Source organism: Xenopus tropicalis, chromosome 5, assembly GCF_000004195.4.
Source record: "Xenopus tropicalis strain Nigerian chromosome 5, UCB_Xtro_10.0, whole genome shotgun sequence".
NCBI classification, from domain to species: Eukaryota; Metazoa; Chordata; class Amphibia; order Anura; family Pipidae; genus Xenopus; species Xenopus tropicalis.
Genome location: NC_030681.2, coordinates 76,980,096 through 77,000,844, shown reverse-complemented (window position 1 = coordinate 77,000,844; position 20,749 = coordinate 76,980,096). Strand labels below are relative to the sequence as shown.

At 38.6% G+C, this 20,749-nt stretch overlaps 2 protein-coding genes across 2 annotated transcripts in view; one reads left to right on the top strand and one right to left on the bottom strand.

Annotated features, from left to right (window-relative positions):
* Positions 1-495: 495 nt before the first annotated feature.
* mfsd4b (major facilitator superfamily domain containing 4B) lies at positions 496-10,818 on the top strand. The gene is made up of 4 exons (XM_002936928.5): positions 496-980; positions 6,400-6,568; positions 6,682-6,798; positions 8,858-10,818. Exons 1-4 carry the CDS (start codon positions 729-731, stop codon positions 10,060-10,062), a joined length of 1,743 nt encoding a protein of 580 aa, XP_002936974.2. The 5' UTR covers positions 496-728; the 3' UTR covers positions 10,063-10,818.
* A 4,421-nt stretch (positions 10,819-15,239) lies between these two features.
* Positions 15,240-20,749, bottom strand: part of rev3l (REV3 like, DNA directed polymerase zeta catalytic subunit) — a 103,644-nt gene continuing 98,134 nt past the window's right edge. Inside the window, exons 30-32 of the mRNA XM_002936929.4 lie at positions 19,875-20,121; positions 17,167-17,376; positions 15,240-16,390 (exon numbers count right to left, since the gene is read on the bottom strand). Coding sequence (XP_002936975.2) covers positions 16,250-16,390; positions 17,167-17,376; positions 19,875-20,121 — 598 coding nt within the window. The 3' untranslated portion in view covers positions 15,240-16,249. The remainder of the gene's footprint in view (positions 16,391-17,166; positions 17,377-19,874; positions 20,122-20,749) is intronic.

Below are 20,749 nucleotides of genomic sequence, written 5' to 3'. Positions count from 1 at the left end.
TTTCTCTGTCCCCAACATTTCTTTTCCCAGTGGAGTACTTGGAGCATCCTGCAATGTTCTGTCTTTGGAAGGTTATAGTTTTCTGTCAAGTAGGCCAGTGGACCCCTAACTGAAAGTACTTTATCCTTGTGAATTTATTAGCAGTCCATTATTTAAACACATACACTTGTAGCCCTGGGAGGAACAAGGGGTTACCTGTTATGATTTTAAGACCCCCTTTCACAAGCATGTACTACTTATTGCACTTACACCCTGGGAACAGAAGGTTGCAGCCTGAAGTATATTTACTCAGGCTATGCTGCAACCCAACACAAATAGCATTTACACACTGCCCAGCCAGCCCATTTATAGGCAATTGCACCACATTCTACTCTATGCATTATTTCAGCCCAACCCAAGAGCTACTTTGATATTGCTATAACCCTGATTTTTCAGGCCAAGCCTATTGCATTATGGGAAATGAGGAAGCAACAAATGGGCTGCTGGCACAGGTGCTGTACAAGGGAGGCGCCCCCACAGCAAAGTAAGCGGGCAGCCCACTCGTCCTATAGCCAAGCAGCAGTCGCTAGCGCTCCTCCCCTCCGCAGGTGCACTGTCCCCGGCCTGTCATAGCTCGGCGGGGCTGGCACATCCGGGTTGCTCCCGGAGAGAAGAGGCCGCAGTCGGACGATGCAGTAGGCGTGCGTTGTTAGTTATGCAGCGGCCCTGAGACAAGGGAGGAAGGGGATATGGCGGGCAGTGGGAAGAAGAAGAAACACGTGCGCTTCGCCCGAGCGGCGGAGGGAGAGGCCGAGGAGGAAGAGGAGGAAAACACTCTGTTTGAGAAGCGGCCGGGCAGCCTGGGCCAGCTGGGGAAGCGCGATAGGAGGAGGGCGTTTGAGGATGAAGTCCAGTTGGTTCCTCCAGACAGGAAGAGGGGAAAGCCGGGAGAGTTGAAGTGGTGTGTCACTACTGTCTTGTGTGCGGCCTTCCTGGGGCTGGTAAGGGCATGTCCCGCTACTGCTACACTGTTGCTGAAGTATAGTTATAGTACTTATAATAAAGTGTTTGCCAGAGGTTACACTATGAGGGTAACTACCATGAAGCTGGGTAAAGTAGTCTGGTCTTGCAACTTCCTGGGAAAGAAGGAGAATGTAGTTAATGAGATTGCCCTTCCAATACCTCCTGTATAATGACCTCCTTATCTGACATACAGGCTATACATACATACATACAGGCTGCAGCAAAGAAGACATATCATATAAAAATTAAGAATGTACCAGTGAAGTATACTCCTAAATATAGAAGGATTGTGCTTAAAAAAGTTGTTTCAGACTGATTTATTGAGAAATTCCCCTAAACCCCACTAGCCCCGCCCATCTGTGCCACTTCCTGCTGGCTAAATTATCTGGATGTGCAAGGTGGTGGACCTCAGTACACTGCACTGTAGGACAGGAACCAATCAGCAGCTAGACTGACCTGATAGGGGACTGAATCCTGTCTTTGCTTGTGTGAGTACAAGGCTGTGATTGGCTTTCCCCCTCCTACTGTGCTTCTGCCTGGGACCGTTAGGACACTCCCACCCTTCATTTCAAACACAGACAGAGAACTGATAGGATCTATAGGGAGCTCCAATAAAGGGGGCATTTTTACAGATAGGATTAATTTTTAGCCCAAAGTGAAACCAGCACTGTATATTATTCATAATTTCCTACAGGGTTAGGTTTTTTTCCCATTTATCTAATATGTCATGTTTTTAATACAAGTCTTATTTATTGAACTTCTGTTGACCAAAAGTGTATATTGTGCTTCTGAGGCAACAATAAACATAAATCTTTTTTTCATCCGATGCAGGGCTACCAGCTGGAGATTCTAGGGGATCTTACAATAATATTGTACACCCAAGAAGCACTATAGAAATACAGTTAAACGCACAGAATCTGATCTGCTCTTTTTATAGTTGACTCTTCTTAATTTTGCATCCCTAAATGCATAAAACATCATTGGCCACTTTTGTATAGCTTTAATATAATGTGTCTGTGATTGCTGCTGGAGAACACGCTTAAATGGATAGTGACACATTCTAGGTGTAACCAGAAATGTGTCACTATGCCTATATAAACCCATTCACGTTTTCTAATGGAAGTGCTTCCTTCCGCCCCCCGCGCACTACTTGCTAATCTGTGTCACTCTCTGAAATGGCTTGAAGCAGAGTAGCTTTGTGAGAGAGAACACACTTGGTGGCAGGTCAATGTTCTGATAGGTTGAAGGATAGACTTAAACAGTGCACCAGCCTATCAGAACCTTGCCCCATGCCCCCAAGCTTGACAAAACTCTGTAATCTGCTATCCTTCAAGCTGTGTCAGAGATCGACACAGTTTAATAAGCTGTGAGCTGGTGGGAGGCAGGGGGGCACCTGTGTTAGTACAGTATTTCATCTGTCTTATCAGTCTGAAATCTCAGCCAAGGCTCTTTGGTACTGAATTTACTTATGTATTAAATCTTTGGCTATATACCTTCTGTCTTTGTTACACTTTTTCTACTATGTGTGTCTGAAGGAAGCATAACATTTGCCTGGATAAACCTAATATATGCCATCTAACCTTTAACTGCTAAGAATATATAAATGTTGCATCTTCAAGCTGCCTTGGGAAATGGTGAACTTTAGATAGCGACTGCTTTAATTCCAACGTTCAAATTTCCACAACTTTTTCAAATAAAAACTACCAATAACAGCTCCTTCGGTTAAAAAACAAAACAAATAAATAAAAAAACCTTCCTGACCTTTAGCTGATGGATGCGGTGTCCTCCATGTGCAGCTGTAGCCAATCGGAAGTGGCTATGCATGGCGCTACATAGGGGGGAATTCACAAAAGTGGTGACATTGAGACAAAATAAAAGTGGAGATAGATTTGTCAGATTTTCTACCTAATTCACAAACCTCTATCTCCACTTTTGTGAATTTGTCTTTTAAGCAGACAGTTTTCAGATTTTGTCATTTTGTCGTTTTGCCGACATTTTTTTTATGAATTTGCCTTTAGCTCTTAGTAAATCTGTCAGTGCCATCAGCCACCAGCAGGATTTTGCATTTCATATGCCATTTGTCATTTCACTTTGGGGGCATTTCCTGAAGGGTAATTTTAGTTTGCCCAGGGAAACTATACATCATTTTTTTCAGGACAAGCTGGGCTTTCTAATGTTTTCTATATTTTTGTGTAATTCCACTTCTGTAACAAGATTTAAGGGTCTAAATACCTTCTTCACTAGCCCCTACTAATTATTAAGCAATCCGGCCCACACACCAACATGCCCAGTCAAAAGAGATCCAACAGGACTAGGACCCAGCAGGTTTTTATCCAGTGCCCTGTTGGAGCCAATTCAACCCTGTACCCCAATATCCCAGTTTGGGTGCCAGTGTGCCTTTGCTGTTTGCTGATCACCAAGATGGCTGCTGGGAACAGGTGGGGGCCAATGCTGTCAAGCAGCTTTGTAGTTCTGGACATGCTATGGGGGCACAGATAAGTTAGGGCAAATGTCAGTAAAGTGATTAAAGAGGGGACACTGCTGCTAAAACTAAAAATTTGCCTGGGAGGCTTTACTTTTTCTTTAAATAAAAATGTTTACAATATATTCACTCAAAATGTTATTGCTTCATTCATTAAGCTAAAAGTAGCATAACAATGCAAATGTGAGGTAAAAACATTTTTTATATATATATTAGATATCAACTGAATTTTTTGTTTAATCAGTGTTTTACTCGTTTGTAAAATGTTAATGAGGCTTTTTGCACCTATTGTTCTAGGGTTAGACAGAGACTTTTCCCCTAACAATAGGCTGCTAATCCCCATTAATAATATGTTAATGATCTCCAATGGGGCCCCTACCAGAGGCTGGGTGAAACAAAACCCGAAGAACTTACAATTGGTCTGACACAGTTACACCGAGCTTCGTTAAACAATGTATAAATGTTGTTTAAATGTCAAATTCACAAAAGTGTCTGTAAACTGTCTTTCTTTCACCAAAAATGCAAAAGTGGCGTTTGAGTCAGAATTTAGGATTTCTGTTTGTGAATCTGGAGAAAGTGTTTTCCACCAGTTTTTCCACCACTTTTACACCAACAAAGGGCTACCTCCACTTTGGTGAATTTCCCCCCATAGAGTTCTAGGGCAGACCCTAAGAAAAAGTTCACTTTCCTTTACCAAAATACAGTAAATGAAATATTTGCAAGAAACATAATAATTTCCAAAATGTTATTAGAAACTATAGATTAAAACCAATAGTTGCACTCTGCCTCATTTAGACACCAAAACACTGTATATGAAATGCCATGTTTTTCAAAGGTTGGAGAAAAAACACATTTTTCACATTCTGTCACCAGAAACATTGTTTGACAGTAAATGTTCCCATTTTTGCTTGAGAATTTTTTTGTTTTAACCAAAGGATAAATATTTTCCTTCCCACATGCACATGCTTCACCTAGGAGATTTCAGACCATTCACATTTCTTAACTGTTAAAAGGGATTTTTTCTCCCCAATCTTTGATTGATTTGACCGCAGTTGGTTTATGTAATAAAAAAATATTGGTTTCCCAGGTGCTGTAACTTAATAGCAGGCGGTAGCTGGTAGCATTTACTGATCATATTTGTTACAATGTGACTACACCTGGACAAACTTAGTGCCTTTTATTACATATGGGGGTATGTGGGTATGCTGATACTGATCTGACTCAAGTTCAAGCTATAGGGACATTATAAAAAGCAGGTTTTCAGGTTTATGCACCTATGTTTGTGAATTTCTCTATTGATTTCTTGCTCTGTAACAGAGTGAGCAGGTTATCATCTCAGCAGCAGATCTCCAGTAAAGCCTGGCAAAATATTGTTCCCTCTTCCTAACGAACTGTTTCTTTTTAACTCCTAGGGGTATATTTATCATGCTGTGTAAAAAGCGGAGTAAAACATTACCAGTCATGTTGCTCATAGCAGCTACTCAGATGCTTTGCTTTGGTTTTTTAACTGTTGAAATCTAATTGCTGATTGGTTGCCCTGGGCAACATCACCTGTAATGAAACACTCCACTTTTTACACACCATGATAAATATACTCCCTAATGTGTTTACCTTTCTTACGTATGTTTGCTAATGTTACTTATGGCAGTTAAAATCCGTTGAACAGGTTTGATCAGGATGATGGCATTGATATATTACTTATATTTGTAATGGAAAGGAATTACTTGTTTGCAGAAATTAGTTGAAAAAGGCTTGTTTCTTACTTAATGATTTGCCAGGGGTGCATTTGATCTCTGTAGGGTTTTGTTTTACAAGTATGTATATATATTCATTGGTGTAATTCTGCTAAATATGCAGAAAGACTGAGATATAGTGCTAGAAACAAACACTTTTGCAGAGATTATCACTCTTAGGGCAGTGGCACACGGGGAGATTAGCCCGCATTCCACTTTCGGGGGCGACTAATCGGTTTACATTCCCGCCAGTGGGATGGCATTTCAGGAGGTTAGTCACCCACAATAGCAAAGATTTATCGCAGGCAACTAATCCCTCCGTGTGCCACTGGCCTTAGGGTACAAACCCACGGAACGGTTTAGTCACCTGTGATAGATCTCTGCTATCGTGGGTGGCTAACCAGTTCTTAATGGCTTTCCACCGGCAACAATAGGAGTCACTGGTGAAAAGCCTTTGCATCGTGAAGGGCTTTCCACTGGCAACTCCTATTGTTGCCGGTGGAAAGATCTCTGCTATTGCAGGCAACTGAACCACTCAGGGTTCTTACTCTTAGGGCCTTGGCACACGGGGAGATTTGTCGCCCCGTGGGCAACTAACCTCCCCGCAATGCCTCTCAAGGAAACTTCGAGCGACTTTGGGAAATCGTAGCGATTCGTATGCCATCCCGCTGGCGATTTACACTCTTGCGGGCGGGATGACATTTCAGGGAGATTAGTTGCCCACAGCAGCGAAGATTTATCACAGGTGACTAATCTTCCCACCTGCCACCTCCCTTAGAGAAGAAAAAAAGCTGCAGCTCTTGTACTAACCTATGTTATATCACTGTTAGGAACAAATGCAAGTGCAGACATTGCAGGTGGACTTTTTGTGGACTTCCTGTCAAGTAAAGTTTCTCTAAACATAGATTTAGGATTTGTCCCAGTTCAAATATTCGTAAAAACTCTGGGGAAAGAACACGGCCCTTATTTATTTTAACTGCGAAGTTATGTGGTGGGGGATAATTGAGGGAGAGCAAGAGGGTAGTGTACAACAGGATCTAGAATGACCTGAACAGGTAGTTCAGTATATTCTACAAATGATGCCCATGGCCACTAAGGAGTTTATAGCTACTTTGTTCTTTAGGTACACATTTAAACAAAGTATGTGGAGAAAAATAACTTTGTGTACTCTTCTCTTTTAAGGGAATGGCTATTGCAGTTCTGGGCCCCACTTTTCCTGACCTGGCAGCAAATGTTGAGAGCAGTATTGCCAATATTTCCTTCATTTTTGTTGGTCGCTCCATGGGATATCTTGGTGGCTCAATTTTGGGAGGCGTCCTTTTTGAACAAATGAATCAACACCTTCTTTTGGGTAGGTAATGTAAATAAGCCAGTTGTTCATGCAGTATATCATGCAGAAGTCATAAGAGATGCAGTGTACAGTAAGTGTTTTCATTAACTATTGTTAGTGTTGTGGTCTTACAGGGCTATCCATGCTGGCAACTGCTGCTGGGCTTTATGTCGTCCCTTGGTGTAAAAGAGCTGTGTTCCTTACTGCTGTCATGTCAGTTGTTGGAATGTCAATGGGATTTCTGGATACAGGTAAAGGATATTTCATGAAGTAAATGACTGCAAGTATTATGTGTTTCCATATTGAGCTGAGATGATATGTTCACTGCTAAGTGCAGTATGCTTTAGGGAAATGGCACACAGGGTGCTTTGTGCTGCACCAAAAAATCTCCCCTCATAGGTGATAAAAAAAAGCTTTGTACCTAGAATATAGTAGATCTCTAATGGTAAATCACATCAATTGTGTAATCATGCAAAGTTGCCTTGCAGTGCAGCATCATGCAGTTATGCCATTGATATGTTTTACCTTTCGAAATTACATTCATCCAAAATCTGCAGGTATTGTCAGATGCTATGAGAGGAGATTTCCCCTGGCGAGACAGCACCCCATCTGCCATTACTGACTGTGACAATCCCAGGTCACATGGTAATATTTAGTCCTTTATGTTATACTTGTGAACTATGAATGAATGAATAAAGCAGGTTAACACTGAAGTATCCACTAATTCTGCTTAGTATTCCCCCACATGCATGGGTAGTACTCTCTATTTAGTACCACAGTGTTTCTTCAAAAACATCTTATAGATGGCTGTTTAGTGAAAATGTATTTGCCCGTCTGTATAAGTATAACACTATGATGGGGTTTAACAGAGTAGGATGAGGCTATTTTTTCATCCAGGTATAGCGTTTTTAAAGACCAAAAGTAAAAAAAAAATTTTTGAACTGGCATGCTGTTTATTTCCATCCTATGCATTTTAATAGTTTTTGAAGCAAAAGTCCCATTTATTTTTAAAATTGCAATTAACAGACATCTTTTGGGGTTTAGTGGCTGTTTAAATAATACCTATCCATAACATAGAGAGCTCCTCAAAATTAAGGTAAATGCAGATACAGAATGAGTTACTCCTGTGTGCTTTCCATACTCGGCGTCATTTGTAGATATGTGCTTGTGTGGTAACCCATGGCAACCAGTCAAATATCAAATTAGTTGCTATGGGTTACTGCCTAGGTCCAGATTTGCCCTGAGTTATAAATAAATCTGTATTGTAGCCATAATATAAAACTCTTTATATGTATATCTATATCCAATGAATATTAAATTCCTACATTAATGCTGTGAATCTAGAATCTGTATTTCCATTATAAATGGTGTGTCTGAGGGGTGAGCTTCCACCAGCAAAAAGTAATTATTTACAATAGTTTAGATGCATTTAGTGCTGCTAGGCCTCTTAGAAAACTGAACAGTAATAGGACCTATGGTGCTTAAGCACAGCTAAAACTGCTGACTGAGCTAATAATACCACATCAATCTCCCATGATATCGCATCATGGGAGAAATAAAGCAAACCGAAAAGAAAATAATTGCAAATAATTAGAATTATTTGCTTAAAGGACAAGAAAATACCGTAGCATGGGGTTGTTCACCATAGCTCGTAGTAAACGATGGTCTTTATTTGCTCCAATACACCTTAGTTCTACTTCTCTGCTGCTGCTTTTATAACTAATATATATATATAATATACAGTTAATAGTAGCAGGCACTCACGTGTAATTCCTTTTACTGATGGCCTGTGTGAATGAGGTATTCAATATGTAGTAAAGATCCGCAGATCACAGGGGTTAAAGGTGATAAAGAACGCTTTATTTGGAGGCTGTCGTTTTGGCCTACGCAAAGGCCTTTTTCAAAGTTCACTTTAAGCTCTGTGATGTGCGGAGCTTTACTACATTATATATATATATATATATATATATACATATATATATATACATATACATATATATATATACATATACATATATATACATATACATATATATATATACATATACATATATATATATACATATATATATATACATATACATATATATATATACATATACATATATATATATACATATACATATATATATATATATATATATATATATATATATAATATGTAGTAAAGCTCCGCACATCACAGAGCTTAAAGTGAACTTTATACAGCAAAAAAAATATAATTAGTTTATACTGCTGGTGTATCCTGTATGTAATATGTGCTGGGGTTGTATTTGATGAACAATCTAGTAACAGGTTCTTGTATTGTAGGTGGGAATGTTATTATTCTGAACACTTGGGAAGACCAGGCTGGGCCACACGTACAAGCTCTACACTTCAGTTTTGCTCTGGGAGCCTTTGTGGCTCCAATCTTGGCTAAACTAGCTCTGGAATTTATTCCCTTCGACAAGATTCCCTTAATGGACTCTGCAGATAGATTTAATGCTAGCCAACCGTCCTTTGAACAGTCAGCCTTACCTTTTGGAATAAAAAAGTCCATGCTATCCTATATAGTCATTGGGACATATATTTTGCTGGTCTCCTTATTTTTATTCATCTTATATTCTAAAAGTCGTCCGAGCCAGTCAGCAGGAAAAGCTTCAGATGAAAAATTTCGAACAGCCAAATACCATAATGCTCTAATTTTCCTCCTATTCCTGTTCTTTTTCTGCTATGTTGGGGCAGAGGTAGCATACGGCTCTTACATATTCACCTATGCCATCACAACAAACATTGATCATAATAAAGCAGCCGGACTAAATTCGTTGTTTTGGGGAGTATTTGCTGCAGTTCGGGGACTTGCCATCTGTTTTGCTACCTGCTTGTATCCTGGCACCATGTTGCTTGTGAGTGTGATTGGTTGTACCCTGTCATCTTTGATTTTAGTCCTTTTTAATAGCAATCACCTTTTGCTCTGGGCTGGAACTGCAGTGTACGGAGCATCAATGGCTACTACTTTTCCAAGTGGCTTCTCCTGGGCTCAGCAGTACACTACCATTGGAGGAAAGGCAGCATCGCTATTTGTGGTCGGGGCTTCTCTTGGAGAAATGGCTATTCCTGCCTCAGTGGGATATCTGCAGGGAATGTTTCCCACTTTCCCTGTTCTCATGTACACAGCTCTAGCATCCTCTACAATGACAGCAGTCCTTTTTCCTGTTATGTACAAACTGGCCACCGCTCAGCAAGACCAGGCGCGATATAATAGGGTTGAGAGTGATGACCGCAGGGCTTTGCTTTCCAACACAGGACTAGAAGAGGATGAAGATGAGGCTCAAAACTGGAATGAAGCAGACTTTGAAACCATTGAAATGAACGATCGAAAGAACAATTCAGTTACTGTGATTTCAGAGGACACTACTGGGAACAGTCTACCTTTAGAGGTCCCAAAGCACTCTAGCGACTCTAATGGGGCTGAACCAGTGGCTAACAAATCTCCCTCCAGAAAGCATAATACAGACAGAGAAAAAAATGATTGACATTTTGTTTTGTATATTATTATGGGATGTGGTGAAGCCCTGTTGATCCATTATTGATCCTTGCATTACTATGAAATAGTTTATCTAGCTGTATGAGGAACATGTGGCAAAGAGGGGTTACATTTTACAGAACAGACACCCTATGCTGCAATTTATACAGTAGGAAGTGAACATCATTGCTAATGCAGAGGTGCTTTCTTAGATACATTATTGCTTGTTCCTTAAATGGGTTTTTCACATTTGAATTAAGTTTTAGTATGATGTGGATAGTGATATTCTGCAGTTGGTCTTCATTTCTTATTTGTGGTTTTTTTTTTTTTTTACTTAATTTAGCTTTTTGTTGAGCAGTGCTTCATTTTGAAATTTCATCTGCTGCAGTTTAATCTATCAACCAGGCAATGTTTTGAATGCGAGACTGAAATCTGAATAGGAGATGGCCTGCATAGAAAGATAAGTAATATAATAACATTGTAGCCTCACAGCAGTGTATTTTTTGGCTGCTGTAGGAGGAACACCCATTTAAAGCTGGAAAGAGTCAGAAGAAGGCAAATAATTGCAAAGTTGCTAGGAACTGGCCATTCTATAACATACTAGACATTAATGTAAAGGTGGGGCTTACTTTTCAATAAAGATCAACATGTTGAGATTTTTCAGTCATGCAGTGTAAGGCTATTCATACAGTGCCTTTTCCCTGCCCAGCATATTGATCTCCGTAGGAACCATTTGGCATTGCTGGTACAGATGATTTGTGGCCCAGAAATGCATATACAGGTATAGAACCTGTTATCCAGAAAACCCCAGGTCCCAAGCATTCTGGACAAGTGATAATTTTGTAATTTGCATCCCCATACCTCAAGTCTACTAAAGGAAATTATTTAAATAAACCCAATAGGATTTTTTTCCTCCGATATGTATTAACTATATCTAAGTTAGGATCAAGTACAAGGTATTGTTTTGTTACTACAGAGAAAATCAATTAAAAAATGTAAAGTATTTTATTAAAATAGAGCCTATGGGAAATAATTAGGAGCTTTCTGAACAAAGGATCTGTACAAGTTTATCAGGTTTGTAGTAGTAATATAACTGGTCCCCTTTGAAGTCAGTGGCTGATGTGGTGCAGGCCCAGCTTGCAGTTGGCCTCTTGCTTGAGATTATCAGGACCAGACTGGGGGCCCAAGAGAGAACTACAGCATGGGTCTTGGCTGGGTAAGTTGCAGGCAGCTGAAGGCATTGGTCAGTAATGCCATCAAAAATGTAAAGTTTTATTCCTCTTTTTTTTTTTTCTACAGAAAATATTTTTCCTTACAGCCATTTAAATAGGAAATGAAGTCAAATGAAGTTTAATTCAGATTTTTTGCACTAATATTTTATTTCTTAATAATGGCCAGATTAGAGCGGGGATCCTTTGGATTTCCTGTCGGGGCTTGCTGGAAGTTGTGGTTCATTTATAGCTGCAGTGTGAAGATGACAGTTTAGCTGTTTTTGTTTCTGGTCCTCTTCATGTTCTTGAGCCTTATTTCATTCACTTTAACCTCCCTGGACCTTACTGTTAGTTATGTAATGGAAGTGTAGGACATCCTTCTGCTGCAAAGCTTGGTGTATGGGAGTTCTATATATTTCAGGTTTTTAGTGGTTTCAATTGTTTTCTACAGATGTTTGAGCTTTTATAATAGGGCATTGTTGCCCAGGTTTTCTTATTGCCCCATTTTCTCAGGGAAAATCACAACTATTGCAGAAACTGCTTACAATCACTTTCCACCATTGCCAGTAGGCAGCACAGTCTATTTGCTGATTATTGCCTGAAAATGCAGATATCTGCTTTTGTCTCCTTGATGCCATAAGCTAACAAGTATAGTAAATGTTTTGCTGCTGGTTTCCTAAAATGTGCCATGTCTATCGTGTGTTAGTTAGTTAAAGCTGTTCAGCTTAAGCTATAACAAGAGCTTTGCACCTGGAATTTTTACTTAGTTATTGTGTTTGTATTGTGTTTATGCAGACTGTGGAATGACTATTGTATGTGTGAGAAGGTTCACTTGGCTTCTTTGAATCCCAGCCTGCTGAAAGTACCACCTAAACCTAAGGAAAATATTTTCCCATAGGTTTCCTACTGCAATATTTAAATATTGGCATAGAAATAGGCTGTATTGCATTTTTACCATTTAAATGTCAGCATCTTAGGGCATGTTGGATCAAATATCTTGTGGGTCTGTCCATACAGTGTAATCTCATGAGCCTTAACTGGCTGATTCCAGCATAAGGGTATTGTTAGAAGCGCAAAAATTGTCTGGTTAAGGCACGCTGGCACTAAAGTGGATCTTTCCCCATATGTCCACCTTGAGGTGGGAGATATTGTATTGATCCGATCGTTTGGCCTGATGGATCACACTGATAGGATGCAGGACACTGGGGCAAAGACCATATCAACAAGCTGATGTGCTCCTTGCCCCAGCTGGATTTTTAAACCTGCCTGACCAACATCTGGACGATTTCCGGACAGATATCAATCAGGAAGGCCAATACGAGAATCCCATAGATGGGCTGATAATCTGCCAATGCAGTTTATCGGCTCATGTACGCCCACCGTAAGTCTTTAAATATCTCCTGCAGCTAATTTTTTTTTAATAACACCTTTTAAACAAGACCCAGATTTTCTAAATAGGCTGTTATATTAAAGGCAAGCAACTTTTCTATGTTTTTTTTTGGGAAGTGTGTGAAATTGTGTAAAAAACAAATTTTGTAGCAGAACAAGGCAAAACTGCCTTTCTCCCACCCTCAGATTATGTTGCTTAAAGCTAATTGCACACAGGGATACTTGTTGCCCACGGGATATACAATTGCAAGGTAAATTTCAGGTATTTTTGAAATACAAGACGCTACATATGTTTTTTTGCAATTCACTTTATTATGAAGATGTGTAGCCTAGATGTAATTGTAGGTTATAAATCTCCCTGTGTACCATAAGCCTTAAAAGCAGGCAGTTTGTTGGGTTGCATAAAGTTAGGTAGTGAGTTTCCTTGGGAAGAAGAAGCAGGTTGTGGGTTGGGTGCAGGTCCACCCCAATTAGTCTATAGTGGAGATGTTGTACTATGGTAGAATAAAAAGTAGGTATGTACAGAAAGCAATCATGAAAGAATGCCAAAAATGTTGATTCATGTGTATAGAAATTACCGGCTAATTAAACAATATAATGGATATGGTTTGAAGTTCTGAAAATTGTATTTCATTTGGTTGTTTTACAAACCCCACCAGATAAACTTAGATTACACAGTAAAAAAGCCAAAGAGCCCTCCAAGGGACAGTGAAAATACAGTTCCCTAGCAAATAAATCAAAATGACAATCTATAACAAGAAAAAAAATATTTTGATACAATGGCATTTTATAAATTGTCTTAACTAAATAAGCAACAAAGCATATTCTCAGGATTCCTAGTTATCACAGAATCTGCTGTGCTATTTTCAGTAAATTGGCATTACAGCAATAAAGAGTCAAAGCAAATTTGTTCTCTTAAAATATGGTTTTCTTATGAAACTGGATACAAATGTTACTGTGACAATGTGTAGAAACAATCATGTAGAAAACTGCCTTCCAGGCTTTATATTACTTACTGGTGGCTGCTCAGTTTGGAGAATACATTGTGGAATGTTGCAAATGGAAAATGCTAAAATTGCAAATAATTAGTTGTAGAGCCTGTGGCCACAGAGGGGCTTTGAATAGTGGAAAGAAGTAGAGTTGATGGATCATACCATCACCAGGAAGAAGTGTGAGAGTGGAAAAATATTGCTATTGATAGGGAATAAGGTTATTGCCACATGGGGTTGATTCTTGGCCTGCATTTATGCACAGAAATGCATACGCGAGTGCTTTGGTGCCGATATTCGCTCTGTGTGATGACACTGGCTTTGGGTGTAGACAGGAGAAGGCTGATTCTTGGCTGTGTTTATCTGCAGGCCGAGTGTGGCTGTAGCCTTAACTTATTAGCTGTGCAGTATTGCACATCATGAATCTGTATATAAAACTACAACATGCACATGACAACAGTTGCAGGTTATACTTAGAAAATGTAAAATCCTGGTTTCTTTAATGTGTATTTTTAATTAAATGCCAAAAGCAGCGTGTACGGTTTTGCTTCAGTATAAGCACTTTAAGAAACACCACTGTACACACAAATGTAATGGGTGTATGAAAATGTCGATGTGTAAGAGCCCTTATACATTTAAGAACAGATATACAGCTCCTTTTATGGTTTCACTGGAAATGGCTCATTCCACTGTAGACAGTGTAGATTTTAGTTAAGGATTTTAATGAATCCCAGCACTTAATGCAGGATTCAGCCAAAACCTTCATGCTCAGCAGAACCAAATCTGAACCCGTCACATAACTCTGAAGCTTGGGTCAGCTAAAGGTGATGATAGTTTTTCCACATGCTATTTTGTAGGGATTTTCCACAAATTTGAATATATAAATTAGGGATAACATTCAGCTAAAAACAGAGATGGATTAATAGTATCCCTACTTTAAAGATGTAAGAGGTTCAGACTTGTTTTTATCTAAATCAGAATCTTGTAACATTTGCAGGCATTCGGATGAATCCTTTTTTAGAGCAGTGCAACTGTAGCCCCAAAAGGAACAGTGCTATAAAACTGGGTAAAATCAATAGACTGCGCAGAATAAAAATATTTCTAATATAGTTGGTTAGGAAAAAATTTAATTTATAAAGGCTGGACTAACATAATAGCCAGAACACTACTTCCTTCTTTACAGCTCTCTAACCTCTTTGTTAGTCAGTGACTTTAGGGGGTCCACATGGGACATAACTGTTCAGTTAAGTTTGTGAGCACAGGGTCAAATGCAACTGACCAGTTATGTCCCATATGGGTCCCCCCTCCCCCCCTCAAGTCACTGATTGGTTACTGACAGCTTAGAGAGCTGAAAGCAGGAATTAAAGTTCTGGCTATTATGTTTGACATCTGCTCACTTCAGCCTTTATAGATTACATTTTTGCCTAACTATATTGAAACATTTTTTAACAAAGAGATGTTAAAGGATGCCAAGATCTCCATAGACCTTGTATGACAGGATACATTAATGGAAATGACCGATATGTGGCCCACAACATGAAAAAGCACTGCTGTATTTTAGATTTTTTGCTAGACAGTGAACATTCATTACAACACTGCAGGTTTTATTCAATTTTAATAGTTTCCATTGTAACTTCTCAAACGAATTTCCAGTTTATAAAACAATACACTGAGCACATAATCCATTTTTCCCCATTTTATACAGTTATACAAATACTCTAAATACACTGTTGTATTCCAGGTGATGGCAAAGAAGATTAAACTGTACAGGAGAAAAAAAAATAATAAGCATATTTAGAAACCATAGAAATGTCTATACAAAACAAGCCAAATGGAATAAACTTTATAAAGTATTGCAACAGCCCCACACTTTTGTAACAAAAGTTTCAGCACAGTTCCTCACAATGCCCCATGAACAGGTAAAGCAAGACACCAATATTTTTTTTTTTTTTTCCTTCTTCATTTTCCTTTCCTTAAACAAAGTGACAACGCTACAATGAAATACAATCTGCACGGCCAGAGCAAAATCAAGAGGGTCATGATCCGAGTGGAGCGAATGCAAGAGGAAATATACCTGCCAATGCTTGCATGTGTAGAAAATCCCATTGCACATTATTTTACTCAAGTTGTTTCAAAAGTAAAAAAAAGTCTATTTACAAACCATTGCGGCTCGCAATGAAACGTAGAAAGAATATCGAGACTCTAGAACCAACCAGAGACCTGATACTGGTTTATCCACAGAGAAACATTTGTATTGTCAGTGCCACTTCCCTAGCACTTTATTACTAGGGCATAAAGAAAGCCTATTGTAAGAAATGAATTTACAGAGTTATTCTATTTAAAGAACTGCCTTATAAAACGGTATTTTACAAAATTCAAATAAAGAAACAAAAAATATTCTGTACAATGTATAAAGATAGCAATACGTACATTTCCCCTTTCCACAACTGGTGGCAATAAAGGGATTGCTAACAAAGTATTTTTATATGAAACAAAAAAAGACAAACAACAACAGAAAAAATTGGAACAGCACCATGCACGACAGATTGTAGTGTGAAATTTAAAAAAAAAACCACGAAAAATAGCACCATTAATAGCAGAACACCAATCAAAACTGGTCGAGCAGCTGGCGTAGGTAGGGGGCTTTACACAGCTCCCGGCTTACTCTAGAGAGCTTGAAAAGTACCGGACAATTGAGGGAAACACACTGGATCTGTTGGTTGGAGCAGCCAGTGCAATTCCTGCATAACTGAGGAAGAAACAAACAGAAAATAAGGGTTAGAAGCATTCTAGTGAAATTCTGTAGTGTATGTGTGTGTATATATATATATATATATATATATATATATATATATATATATATATATTATATATATATGGGTCCTTCTCCTTTCTCTGTCTTCAGAAACAGTGTAGCAAGTCATATGATTAAGGAGATTTTGATCAGATATTGGAAACAATGTTGCCCATAGCAACCAATCAGCAATTCGATAAGAACGGTACCTACAAATACAAAGATCCGATTGGTTGCAACATTGGGCAACATTACTGTTAATGTTTGTCTCCAGTGAAAATATATACACCCCACAGGGTTTATGCATTTTTTACATGCACTTGAAGAGCTTGTGTTGAAAAGGGGTTCCTTTAAAAATAAACACGGCCTTGAACGATAGGTCATATTTTTGTGGGATAAGAGAAGTTTGTGTAGCCTTCCCTCACAGTATGATTTATAATAAACTTCAGGCAGCAAAGAGGAAAAATAAGCAAATCATTACATAAATATCATTATCTCTTATTAAAAAAAAAACAAAAAACCTAAAGTTTTAACCTCTCCCCTCACAGTGACCCTGTGGATTCAAACCATGATGCCTTTGTTATGTTTAATAAGAGAGTTTAAAACCACATTAAAACTAGAGGTGGAGCTGATTTGCAACATATTTATATTTCAGGATCAAGCTGAGTGCAGCCATTGAGGCAAGACAACTGGTGCAGTTTGGTGTTTCTGTAAGTCAAGATCTTACTTACTTTGGCAAGCTGGTCTTGTTTATATTCTAGTTCCCGGATTTCTTGATTAAGAATTACTACAACATGTTGCGGTTGACTTCTGCACTTGCTGCAGATCCCATGTTGTGTCAGTTCATCACAAACTGGACAGTGTAAGGTGGTAAAATACTGTGAGATTGTGCCCTTTCTTGCTTCCTGCTCGTTTCTTGCAGTCGAGAAAGTCTTTTGTATCTGTAGTAAAAAAATCATCAGTAAAATAAACCATTAAATCTACATGATTGATGAAGTCATTTCATAAAGGCTTGAGTAAGAAACCTCAGGGGTCACTTTTGGGCTTTGGCCAGTAATGTTTGTAACCTTGCAATATATAGTTCTGCCATACACACATAAATGACAAATAGACAATGCTTTTTGAAAAAGAAAACATCAGATAATTAGATCTGTGAAAAAGCATCTGAAGAGGAGTTTGTTGGCAGAATAAGCACAGGGCAATGCTACCATTTTAGGTGACAAAATGTCTATATTGTCAGAATGATCAGCTCCATGGGTGGGCAACAAAAAACTTGGCTTTCCATTGCAATTGTACTCAGGGGTGCAGATTGTCATGTAAATCAGTCTTAAGAAATGATGCCATCATTTTGTCGAGGTAGTATTCGGCCAGGTGATGGAATGCCTGGAATGAGGTGGTTTGTCATAGCCAAAGCTGTTAATGTAAAAATATGAGTAACTCCTAAATGATAAAGCGTGTCTTAAGGAGCTAAGATGTAACAGAAACAAGTACATTATATCACTAAATAAACTTAGTGATGTGGTAAAGTTCATTGCAAATGAAGAACCAAAGGGACAGGGCTGCATCAATGTGCAGGTTTGGTCCAATGCGATTTTCAAACCTGCCCAACAGTTCACCACTGGAAAGGCTCTAGACAAGGCCAGTGAGCTGCCAACTTGGAGACTTCAGGTTGGCAGCTTTTATCTGCCTTTTTGTAGCCATGTGAACTGCCAGGTCAAGTTCCAATAGGGCTGAGGAGGCCACTTTTGCACAGCATATAACTGATAAGCTTTATAACATAATGTGGGGAATTCACAAAATTGGAGATAACTCTTCTTTGGAGTAAAAGTGGTGGTAAAAGTGGTGTAAAACACTTTCTCCATATTTACAAACAGAAATCTGCCTAAATTCAGACTAAACTGCTACTTTTTAGTTTTTGGTTAAAGAAAGACCGTTTATAAACACTTTTATGAACATTTTCCCCAACATTTTCAAAACAGAGTAAAGCTCAGTGTTACTCAGATCAATTGCTTTGTTTCGCCCACTCTTCATTTTACACCTCTTGTAGATCATTAGCAGATTAATGGGGATTAACAGCCTATTGTCGGGAGACAAATTTCTGTCTAACCCTAGAGCAATAGGTGCCGAAAGCCTCGTTAACACTTATAAACAAGTAAAACACTGATTAAACAAAGTGTAATTTATACAATCTTGTATATAAAAAGTATTTTACCTCACATTTGAATTATTTGTCTAGTTTTTGTTTTTAATGGTTGAGGTAATAATAATGTTTTGAGTGAACATATTGTATAAACCTTTAAAAATCTGCCTGGGAGGCTTTACTTTTACTATAATTAGTTTTAGCAGCAGTGCCACCTCTTTAATCACTTCCTTCACTTCCTGACACTTGCCCCAACTTATCAGTGGCTCCAAAGCACACCTACAGAGATGCTTGACAGCATTAGTCACCACCCTTAGCTATGTTGCTTCTGTTCCCAGCAGCCATCTTGGTGGGGGTGGGCCCTTGATTCACTTCTTCGCATAAAGAAGGTATTAAGACCCTTGAATCTTGTTACAGAAGTAAAATTAGAAAAAGTTAGTAAGACCAGCTTGTCCTGAAAAAATTATATATTTTTCTAGGCAACTAAAATTCCCCTGCAAAATCATTACAGGTCCTATGTATATGTGGGAGTGGGTTTGATGGCACCGACAGATTTATTAAGAGCTAAAGAAAAAATTATAAAAAATGTAATCCAAAAGACAAACTCTGAAAGCTGTCTGTTTAAAAGACAAATTCACAAGCATTAGAGGTTTGTGAATAAGGCTGAAATATGCAACAAATCTATCTCCACTTTTATTTTGTCTCAATATCAGCACTTTTGTGAATTTCCCCCCAATGTCTTTAGTGGAGCTAAACAAAGGGAACACATAATTTACAGCTCTCTACACACCTATATAAAACTATTGCTGCCAAGAAACATTTTATTTGCAGGCAACAGGTAAACAGATAAAACCTATAAATGTAAATACAATATATTCACCTTGTTGTATTACTTGCCCTTAAGGCGAGTGTCACGCTGGCACCATCCTGCTACCTTGCCTACATCCGGAAGTATTGTCTCCGCCTGGGTGCAGGCAGATGCAGCTGATATCAGCAAAACATGCAGTTTGAGTTTGCATTTTACAGCCAATATCTTCTGTGTCTGCCTGCACCCAGGGGAAGACCATTCTTCCAGGTGCAGGGAAAGTAGGAGGCTAGTGCCAGCGTAGGGGCTGATTCTTGGGAGTACTTTCTTCTGCAGGCTCAGAATCAGCCCTACGTAAGACCACTTTATATTAAGCTCCTCCTTTTATATGTGAAAATAAAAGAAAACATATTGGTTCTTTTATTTTTTCACATCAGGACAATAATATTAATTCATATACTTTCTCTAGAGCAAATACAGATTAACAAACATACCCTTGGTAATTCATCATACCAACTGAAAACATCCACTCCAATTAACGAAAAGATTCGATTCAATGGCGGCAGGATTTGTTTGGTGATATAGTAGGTGCCATTTAATCTAAGATTATGATCCTGAAGAACATCAATGGGCCGTCTCACAAGCTGAATAAGAGGGACTCCGGGGCTGCCATATATTATTACATAAGGGACTCTTTCACCAACACGAGGCTCAGAGCGACGGTCATAGGCCACCATTTTCCTATGGCAGAAAAGGTAAGTACATTATAACACTACAGAGATTCTGAAGACAAAGTAATTACACCTCAACATATAACTTATTAAAAGCAGGACTTTAATTCAATGAAATTGATAATTTGTACTAAAAAGAAAAACTAGCCATACAGATCAACCCTTTAGTGCAGCAGGGGAACAAACACCTGTCACTTATGCCTCTCTCTAACTATATATACCAGATATGCTGTGCTATTCCTAGAAACAAGGGCAGCAATCTGTGACCAGAATAGATCTTTAGAGATCTCTGTAATTACTATCCAGGAAAACGCCTGGATACTCTTAAAAGGAACTTCACCATTTATGCAAAATTATGCTTTTCAATAATTTGGTGAAGTTTCTCTTTAAAAGAGATTACTGAAGCATTTGACATGCTTTACGAAATGAGAGTGTATGCTACATGTGTTTGGTATAAAATGTTTCAAGCAGTGTCACATATCCCAATGTATAAACCAAGTACATAATATATGTTCATATGGAGCTAAGTGATTTCCATGTTTATTTGTAAGAGGATTGCTTCTTGGAGGTATTTCAGCCCTGTACACTATGTACCAATGTACAGTATGAAGTTGCAAAGTCATTTCTAATATGATCAC